Source organism: Microcebus murinus, chromosome 18 (assembly GCF_040939455.1).
Source record: "Microcebus murinus isolate Inina chromosome 18, M.murinus_Inina_mat1.0, whole genome shotgun sequence".
In the NCBI taxonomy this organism is placed as follows: Eukaryota; Metazoa; Chordata; class Mammalia; order Primates; family Cheirogaleidae; genus Microcebus; species Microcebus murinus.
In genome coordinates, this window is record NC_134121.1 from 30,359,333 (window position 1) to 30,369,780 (window position 10,448).

Consider the following 10,448-nt stretch of genomic DNA (forward strand, 5'->3'; position numbering starts at 1 on the left):
TGTTGTGGAGTAGCCAAACACGGTGATACCTTGAGCTGTCAAGCTGTTTCTGCAGCTGTCTGTCCACAACCTCAATCGCTAGCATGTTATTCTCCATTTGCTTGGCCTCTTTCCCTAGACTGTTGATGCCCATCATTCCATGATATTCTGAGGCCTGTTCCTGTACACATGCAAAGAACTTGGCGAAGGCCCTGCCAGCTCCTGGTAGGAGCCCATCTCAGAGTGAGTTCTTCCAGAAGGATTCTAGTAACCTCAGACACTCCTTTTTTACCACTGGGTAGGACAAGCCTCTTATCCAGCCTGAAAGGTATCTACCAATACAAATGTAGGCATCTGAGTGAAACTGCCAATCACTGAAAGAGTGGACCCCCACATGTTGGGGCTTCTTGTGTAGAGAGTCGCCTTTCTGTCCCAGCACCACCCCAAGCAACATAAACATTTAGTTGCAAATGGGGTCCTCTCATATAAAATCTCATCAAATCCATCAAGACATCACACTCCAAATGTGTGTATTCATGCAGATGCCTCATAAGAGGCCAAACCAAAGCTTTGGTTAGGAGATGAGTCTATGAGAATTCTGTCTCTACGTAGTTGTGCCATCCCAAATATCAGAGCCCCAGTCTTCAGTTTTTAAGGGGGTCTAAAGCTAGCCAGGGTATCAAAGCCCCAAGGAACAGATTACCTTCAATGACCTCCATAACTATTCTGCCAGTGTCCTGATTTCCTCTGGCAATCAGCTCAACTTTCTAAGCTGAAGTCCCAAGTGACAGTGTCACTGCCATGATCACTGTATATCCAAACAGCCTCTAGAACCTCTAAACAGTCATGAGCCTTTTTCTTTCTTTTCTTTTCTTTTTTTTTTTTTTTGAGACAGAGTCTCGCTTTGTTGCCCAGGCTAGAGTGAGTGACGTGGTGTCAGCCTAGCTCACAGCAACCTCAAACTCCTGGGCTCAAGCAATCCTTCTGCCTCAGCCTCCCGAGTAGCTGGGACTACAGGCATGCGCCACCATGCCCGGCTAATTTTTTCTATATATATTAGTTGGCCAATTAATTTCTTTCTATTTATGGTAGAGACGGGGTCTTGCTCTTGCTCAGGCTGGTCCCAAACTCCTGAGCTCGAGTGATCCTCTTGCCTCGGCCTCCCAGAGTGCGAAGATTATAGGCGTGAGCCACTGACCCCAGCCGCCAGTCATGAGCCTTTATAAAGGCTCATTTTCTTTGGCTGGCAAAAACGGAGGCAGGGTTGAGAATAAACATGGTCTTTAATAGCTTCTCACAATAGCTGTACTGCCCAGAGGCAAAGAGGCCATCCTCTCACAATGTTGTTCAGTGGCTTTGAGAAGTAAGTCACTGTCCATGGGATGTCTCACCAGTATCTACACTAAGACTTCAAGGCTCATTCTTTGTTTCTGGTATTATTTAAATTATTTCTGTGAGTAAGGCAACACCAAAGCAGGGACAATCATAAGACTGTGTTTCAGTTTTCCAAAGGCATTTTGACATTTCACGATCCAGATCAGGGGCTCAACATCTGTCCCTTTAAAGGCCCCATATAAAGTCCAACGTCTGGGATTCAGATATGACAACATTCTGCCATTCTTAGATAAATAATCTAAGGTCCCTTAGATTGTTTGTAAATCTGTCCAATTGCAGGTTTCACAAATCCCCCACTAAGCTCTCATCAAGCAGGATAGGAGAGCCCTTTTAAAGCTCCTAACACAGTCCAGCAGCACTGCAAGGCCGCCCCAGTCCCAGAATCCTCAGTTGCACTCAAATGCAACTGAGTACAATATCATTAGTGGTATATAGATCCTGCACGTATCTATACTCATTGGTATGTGGAATTTAAATTCTCTCTGTATGTCCTGGGGTCCTGTCAGCCTACATAGCCTTAATCACTTTGGTAGCTTTCTTCTTGCCAATGCTGTAACAATGAGGAGGTCTGCTGAGGTCTGAATTTTAAAATGAGCTGCTCCACAATGGCAGTCTCCTGCATGTTTCACTAGGCCTTGGTATTCATCTAGCAGGAGCTTATTAGCAGTGCCCTCAGAGATGAGTTTCTGTTGCTTTTGGAACAAACAGGTCATAGTGTTCCTGCTGTTTGCCTTGGTCTGCTCCTGGGGCCTTCGGCAGGGAGGTCTCAGTTACCACCTGCCAACAGCTGCCTCACCACTACCTGATTTGTAGAGTCATGCACAGCTGGTACCAGAGGCTGGGCCACGGTAGAAAAGTGGGAGTCCACTTCTGTCCATGCAGCTTGGCACCATCAAATCCCCACTATAAATTTGCATCTAGGGCTTTAGTGGGGAGGCAGGGAGCCCTGGGTCCTCTCATTTGTAAAAGTCTGCTAATCAGGTCCCCACTGTCAATTTGTACCCCAGGCTTCTATGGGGATATTTGGTTTGGGGCTAATAGTGAGGCAGGGGCCCCCCAGACCTCCTTCTTCATCGCCTGAGTCATGGACTTGAAGGAACCATTTGCTTTCCTGAGGGTTTCTTGTTACCTGAAGCCCTTTGTAATTTTGGGCAGGGTTCTTTTCAATGTCCTTTTTTCCAAAAGCACACTGATCATACCCCATCCTAGGATGGCCTTTCAACTGTCTCAAAGGATCCCCAGCTGGTGTAAATAGCACAACACAAGCAGTTTTTAGTTTAAAGGACATATTAACCAGCTGTGAAGGATTCATGCTACTTGCCTTGCCCTGGTTATGGGTACCCTCTGGTCAAATTGAGCTCCCTGCTGGGTAAAGAGATACCATTTCTGACCCTGCATTATAACCTAATGGACATGGGGCTGAAGAATTTGTTCAGGCAGTAGCCTCCCCAGAACCCTCCATGGTGCTAAGATGGCAGTGGCAAGCGGTTTTTTTTATTTGCCCTTGCTGCGTGCTGCTCCATAGTGGGCAGCATGCACTGGTCATCACTCTCATCAGGTCGGCTCCCAGGCTGTGGCCCCTCCCAGTGCCTCACCTTGCCAGCTATGGGGTTCTAGAGGGCACAGAAGGAACTCATTTATCAAAAATCTTACATACACAGGTCATTTTGGATACCATAAGCAATGAGTTTATCTTAAGCAGAGAGCTTGAGACTCTACATTTTAACTCTATAGTGGCAGGACAACCATTTGAGCTCTAAATTTTCCTTAATATGCCCTTTAGTAAATAAATACTTGTGCAAAAGAATTGGCGATCCCGAAAAACCTGGCATGCCTTTGAAACTTCCCATTTATACAAATACTTGTAAGTAGCTTCCTTATGTTGCAACAAAACTCACAAATAACAGACAATACAGGGAATACAAAAATGCCAAGACTTATCAAACAAATGGGAATCCAAAGGGGACAAAGGCCACCCCAAATGGCACCTCAGACAGCGCTCTTATCCACGAAAACCTATGGCTTTGACCCAGAGATGCTCCCTGCCTCTTCCAGCAGTTGTGGGGTACCATTCCATTGGGGCACCAATTGGCCCACCCAAGGACACCAAATTCTGTTACTGAAAGTTCAACACTTGTCCCTGAGGCCACATCAGAACAACAAGGACAAGTGGTTTCAGGAGAAGAGCATTTGCCAGCAAAATAATAAACTCCTCTTTACTTCTCCAAATGTCCTCTTTAGTGGACTTTTTAATGGGGCTGTTTGGGGCTTTTTTTGTTCAGCTATTTTGAGTTACTGGGAAATTCTGGCTGTTAGTCCCCTGTGGTTGCAAATATTTTCTCCCATTCCATATGTTGTCTGTTCACCCTGTTGATTATTTCTTTTGCTGCACAGAAGCTTTGTAGTTTAATTAAGTCCCATTTGTATATTTTTGTTTTTGTTGCCTGTGCTTTTGAGGTCTTAGTCATGAATTTGTTGCCTACACCAATGTCCAGAATAGTTTTCCCTAGGTTTTTCTTCTAGTATATTTATAGCTTCAGGTCTTAACTCTTTAATCCATTTTGAGTTGATTTTTATACATGGTGAGAGATATGGGTCCAGTTTCATTCTTCTGCATATGGCAATCCAATTTTCACAGCACCATGTGTTGAAAAATGTCCTTTTCCCAGTGTATGTTCTTGTACACTTTGTCAAAGATCAGCTGACCATATGTGGCTTTCTTTCTTCCCTACTTTAAAAATGTAAATTCTAAACATATACATATTATATTCATCAAATAATCACTATACATAATTTCACTCAAATAAAAATGTGTTATTCAATGAAGTCTAATTAGTTGTGTTTTATTTGATTGTCTGCTTTTTTTTTTTTTTTGAGACAGAGTTTTATTCTGTTGCCTCAGCTAAAGTACTATGGCGTCGTCCTAGCTCACAGCAACCTCAAACTCCTGGGCTCAAGGAATCCTTCTGCCTCAGCCTCCCAAGTAGCTGGGACTACAGGCATGTATCATCATGCCCGACTAATTTTTCCTATATATTTTTAGTTGGCCAATTAATTTCTTTCTATTTATAGTAGAGACGGTGTCTCACTCTTACTCAGGCTGGTTTCGAACTCCTGACCTTGAGCAATCCTCCTGCCTCGGCCTCCCAGAGTGCTAGAATTACAGCCATGAGCCACTGCGCCCGGCCTGATTGTCTGTTTTTTGAGACAGGATCTTGCTCTGCTGCCCAGGCTAGAGCATAGTGTTATCGTCATAGCTCACTGCAACCTCAAATTCCTGGGCTCAAGCAATTCTCCTGCCTCAGCCTTCTGAGTAGCTGGGACTACAGGCACGCACCACAATGCCCAGCTAATTTTCTATTTTTTGTAGAGACAAAGTCTTGCTCTTGCTCAGACTAGTCTTGAACTCCTGGCCTTAAGTGATCCTGCTAGGATTACAGGTGTGAGCCAGCATGCCAGCCCCAATTAGATTTTATTTCAAATGGAAGGACAAGACAGCCTGCTTTCATAACTAAAAATAAAAAGTGGAAGTGGGTGGTCAGTGTTTTATATGTGCTTACGGGAAAATTAATATTTCTATTCTGTTCCTTGTCACACCCCTGATAAGAATGACAGTTCTTGGAACTATATGATTCTCAAAGATAACTGTAATCCTTTACCTGAGTAAAAGCTATTGTGAAAAACTACAAAAGGAAGACTAATGCCAAGCAGAATAGAAAATACAGATTTGGGGAAAGAAGAGAGTTAGAGACTCTCTTAAGAATATATACTCCAAAATATTGATGTCTATGAGGCATAAGTAAGTGCCTGAATGTACTACTAATCTCACCTCCTGCTAATCTCTAAGGAAAAAATATTGTTCTATTTCATATATTAATCTATTACTAAGTTAATGAATGACTTTAGATAAAGTGAACTTTCTTAACAAGGTTACCTTGCCAGCTTCACCTCCATGGGGGTAATGAGATCCTGGAGAATGTACAGGAGACCCAGTTGGAGATGCAGGAAGGATATTAATGATATCAGGGTCAAGATCATCTCCTGTGTCTAACAAATCAAAGATAACCATTCCATCTGGTCCATCTAAACCAGGAGAAAGAAAAGAAATTAAATATTCCATTTTCCATACCCTATGGTCATTTACCAGAAAAGGTTAAAAGAAATGAATAAACTTTAACCAAAATGGGTTAATTTAATCAACATTTACTGAGTATCTACCATGTGCCAGTATTGTGTTAAAGGCCATATAAATAATCATGCATAAACAAGCATGTGATAGTCTAAATAATGGCCCCCCCCCAAAAGATGTCCACATCCTTATCACAGGAATCTATGAATATGTTACCATAAAGGACTTTGCAGATATGATCAAGCTAAGGATCCTGAGATGGGGAGGTTACTCTGGTTTATCCAGATGGTTCCAATGTAATCACAGGGGTCCTAATAAGAGGGAGGCAGTAGGGTTAGAGTCAATGAAGGAAATGTGACGATACTATAATGCTGGCATTCAAGATGGAGGAAGCAGCCTGAGCCAAAGAATGCAGGTGGCCTCTAAAAGCTGACAAAGGCAAAAAATCAGATTTTCCCTTAGAGCCTTCAGAAGGACTCAACCTTGTTAAACCTTGACTTTAGCCCAGGGAGACTGATTTGGACTTATGACTTTCAGACTGTAAGATAATAAAATGTATGTTGTTTTAAGCCACTAAATGTGTAATCCTTTGTTACAGCAGCAAGAGAAAACTAATACAAAGCAAATATGGTATGTATGAAATGAAAATCTGTTTTAAATGGGACTACACTAGTCCCCATTTTATCTACAGGGGATCCCCCCCATAGTGGGTAGTACCAAACTCCATAAATAATGTATTTTCTCCTAATTATAAATACCTATAATAAAGTTTAATTTATAAATTAGGCAGAGTAAGAGATTAAAAACAATAATAATAAAATAGAACTATTATAACAATGTACTGTAATAAAAGTTATGTGGATGTGGTCTCTTTCTCTCTCTCATAATATCTTATTGTACTGAATCATGGGTAATTAAAACCACAGAAAGCAAAACCACAGATAAGGAAGGATTATTGTATTCACAATTAATACCCTATCCTTTACTTATTAAATAAAATACTCAAATTGTATAACACACTAAAAGAAGAGAGTATAACATCCAGACTTGTAATTTTATAGATGTGACATTTTCTAAGGTAGCTCAGAGTAACAAGAGAATATCATTTATTTTTTCTTTTACTAAAGAGAAATCTGTAAGTTCATCCAGAAAAGTTATATTCCTACTCTGGCAGTTTATATACATTATATTATTTGGGGAAGTCAAGATTTTTTTTAATTTAATTTATTTTACTTTTAGAGACATAGTGTCTCACTCTGTCACCCAGGCTGAAGTGCAGTGGTGCAATTATAGCTCACTGCAGCTTCAAACTCCTGGGCTCAAGTGATCCTTCTGCCTCAGCCTCCCAAGTAGCTGGGACTACAGATATCCACCACTACGCCCAGTTAATTTCTTGTTTTTTGTAGAGAGTGAGTCTTGTTTTTTTTTTTTTTTCTTCTTTTTGAGACAGTCTCGCTTTATTGCCCAGGCTAAAGTGAGTGCTACGGGACTACAGGCATGTGCCACCATGCCCAGCTAATTTTTTCTATATATATATATAAGTTGGCCAATTAATTTCTTTCTATTTATAGTAGAGACAGGGTCTCGCTCTTGCTCAGGCTGGTTTCGAACTCCTGACCTCAAGCAATCCGCCTGCCTCGGCCTCCCAGAGTGCTAGGATTACAGGCGTGAGCCACCACGCCCGGCCAAGACTGAGTCTTGTTATGTTGCCCAGGCTGGTCTCAAACTCCTGATACCTCAAGCAATCTTCCCGCTTCTGGCTCCCAAAGTGCTGGGATTACAAACTTGAGCCACTGAGCCTGGCTGCAAATAAAGATATAAAGAGATTTAAAATGAGTTTATATACAGGTATCTCAAAAGAAAAGTATAAGCCTGTACAAATGTTTTATGGTCAACTATTACCTTTTTTTTTGTTTTTTGAAACAGTCTCATTCTGTTGCCCAGGCTAGACTGCCATGGCGTCAGCCTAGCTCATGGCAACCTCAAATTCCTAGGCTCAAGCAATTCTTCTGCCTCAGCCTCCCGAGTAGCTGGGACTACAGGCATGCACCATCATGCCCGGCTAATTTTTTCTATATATTTTTAGTTGGCCAATTAATTTCTTTCTATTTTTAGTAGAGACAGGGTCTCACTCTTGCTTAGGCTGGTCCTGAACTCCTGACTTTGAGCTATCTGCCAGACTCAGCCTCCCAGAATGCTAGGAACTATTACCTTTTAAAATGAGTAAAGATATGGCCTGGCACAGTGGCTCATGCCTGTTGATCGAGATCCTATCTCAAACAAAAACAAAATAAAGTAAAATAAAATAATTAAAGATTTATGGGATAATTCACAGCAACCAATTCTAATATCAATAAAGTAGAAGAATGGCTGTATTAGTTTCCAGTTGCTGCTCTAGCAAATTACCATAAACTGTCAGCTTAAAACAACAAACATTTATTCTCTTACAGTTCTAGAGGCCAGAAGTCTGAGATCAGTTTCACTGGGCTGAAGTTAAGGTGTTGGCAAGGCTCCACACCTTAAAGGCTCTAAGGGAATATCTGTTTCCTTGTCTTTTCCAGCATGGAGAACAGTATTCCTTGGCTCATGGCACCCTCCTCCATCTTCAAAGTCAGCAGCATAGCATCTTCTTCTGACCTTGCTTTCCTCTGATTCCATCACATGGCCTTCTCTTCTTCCTTGTAAAGTCAAACCTCCCTCTGCCTCCCTCTTATAAGGATACGTTATTGTATTTAGGGCCCACCAGCACAATCCAAAATAATCTCTTCATCTCAAGATCCTTAACTTAATCACATCTGTAAAGTCCACTTTTTGTAATGTAACATTCACAGGTTTCAGGCATAGGACATGAATATGTTTTGGGGGCCATTAATCAGCCTACCAAAATGATCAACACTTGAAAACCTTTTAGGAACAATTCACCTACCATTGTTGGGATTAAAAGCTAAATCCAAATTTTCAGTGGTATAAGTAGCTGAAGCTACTTGCACAGAAGCAGAAGTAGGGAACACAAGTATATGAGTACATGATGTATCCTGTGGGGTATTCAACTGAGATGTCTGCATGTTTAGGGTAGTGCTTCTTCCGAATACAGAACCAGTTGACACAGAATCTGAAGAGAGAATGAAAGACATTTTCTTTTAACAAATGAAGAATAAAATTTATATAATACTAAAAAACTTAAGTGCATGAAGAATTACATTTGATATAAACTAAAGATAGCTACCTGGCATAATAACAAAAGAGCCTTGAGGTTCCATTGCTACCAAGCAAGCACTCAAAATGCTTGGGGAGTCTGCGGCAGATATACCACACATTCTACACATGTCTTTGAGCCTTTTACTTAGAGACTGCAAGTTTCGACGACTCAGCAAACAGCTCCAATCTGTGGGTATCAATAGTAAACAAAAAATTTCAAACTAACAGCATTGTTAATACCCTGTAGAACCAAAGTTAAGACATAAAAGATATAGTACATATCCCCCCCAAGACAGAGTCTTGCTCTGTCACCTGGGCTAGAGTACCATGGCATTAGCCATGCTCACAGCAACCTTAAACTCCTGGGCTCAAGCAATTTCCCACCTCAGCCTCCCAAGTAGCTAGGACTACAGGTATGCACACCACACCTGGCTAAGTTTTTCTATTTTTAGGAGAGATGGGGTCTCGCTCTTGTTCAGGCTGGTATCAAACTCCTGACCTCAAGCAATCCTCCTGCCTCAGCATCCCAGAGTGCTAGGATTACAGGCATGAGCCACTATACCCGGCCAGATTTTTAAATTAGTATATTCCTCAAACAGAAGTCTTTATCAAGCCAAAATTTTACTACTGATGCTACTCAACATCCTTTATCCCCCTAACTTTAGTGTACACCACATTCAATTAGTATCTGCTGAACAGAGAATGAGTTGAATAAGCTGAAAGTGGAAAAAATGGAAAACAAAAGAAGAACAGTGGGCCAGGCGAGGTGGCTCATGCCTGTAATCCTAGCACTCTGGGAGGCCAAGGTGGGTGGATCGCTCAAGGTAAGGATTTCGGAAACCAGCCTGAGCAAGAGTGAGACACCGTCTCTACTAAAAAATAGAAAGAAATTAATTGGCCAACAAAAATATATAGAAAAACTTAACCGGGCATGGTGGTACATGCCTGTAGTCCCAGCTACTCGGGAGGCTGAGGCAGAAAGATTGCTTGAGCCCAGCAGTTTGAGGTTGCTGTGAGCTAGGCTGACACCACGGCACTCTAGCCTGGGCAACATAGTGAGACTCTGTCTCCAAAAACAAGAACAATGGTAGTAACACTGACATTAAAATTAAAAAATAGTAAAATGTCCTTTTAAATTTTGAATTAAGCCATTTATGGCCTAGATATATGTGGTTTCCCTTTAAAAACAAAACAGAATAAAAGTTTTACTGATAACCTTTGTATTTTATTCAGCATATATACCTAGATGTGGCCTGAACAACATATAAATTAAGATAAAACAGAAATATAAACGCTAAATAATAAAAGCATAATTTTACCTTTCAATTCTCCATGACCAATCCTTCCTAGACGACCAATTACAACTCTCCAAGGTAATGAACTCATTTGTACAAGTCCTAAGCACCACTCCCAAAGTTTCTGTAGACCAAATCTTCTAGCAGAACCTTTTTTCCGACGAGCCCTGTTACATGGAATAAAGAGACCGTCACAAATATTTCTAAAATTTGTATGATATTTCAAAAGAGCTGAAAATGTGAAAACCTGGTCCCTTAATTTTAATGCTTCAAACCTTCACACAAGTCCTAAGCAAGAGTATATATAAAAATCATAGGTTTGATATGCAAGTTTATGTTTTTTCTCAATATATATTATAATATATACTTAAAAATTTTTCAAAATGTCCATAAACCACCTCAATTCATTAGAAAACACTGCTGTACACTAGCAAACTTTTTTTTTAAAGAGT

At 41.0% G+C, this 10,448-nt stretch overlaps 1 protein-coding gene across 1 annotated transcript in view; it reads right to left on the minus strand.

Moving 5' to 3' along the window:
- Positions 1-10,448, minus strand: part of MED13 (mediator complex subunit 13) — a 104,478-nt gene that overhangs the window by 11,224 nt on the left and 82,806 nt on the right. The window contains exons 24-27 of the mRNA XM_012772393.2: positions 10,021-10,163; positions 8,730-8,888; positions 8,430-8,615; positions 5,309-5,457 (exon numbers count right to left, since the gene is read on the minus strand). Coding sequence (XP_012627847.1) covers positions 5,309-5,457; positions 8,430-8,615; positions 8,730-8,888; positions 10,021-10,163 — 637 coding nt within the window. The remainder of the gene's footprint in view (positions 1-5,308; positions 5,458-8,429; positions 8,616-8,729; positions 8,889-10,020; positions 10,164-10,448) is intronic.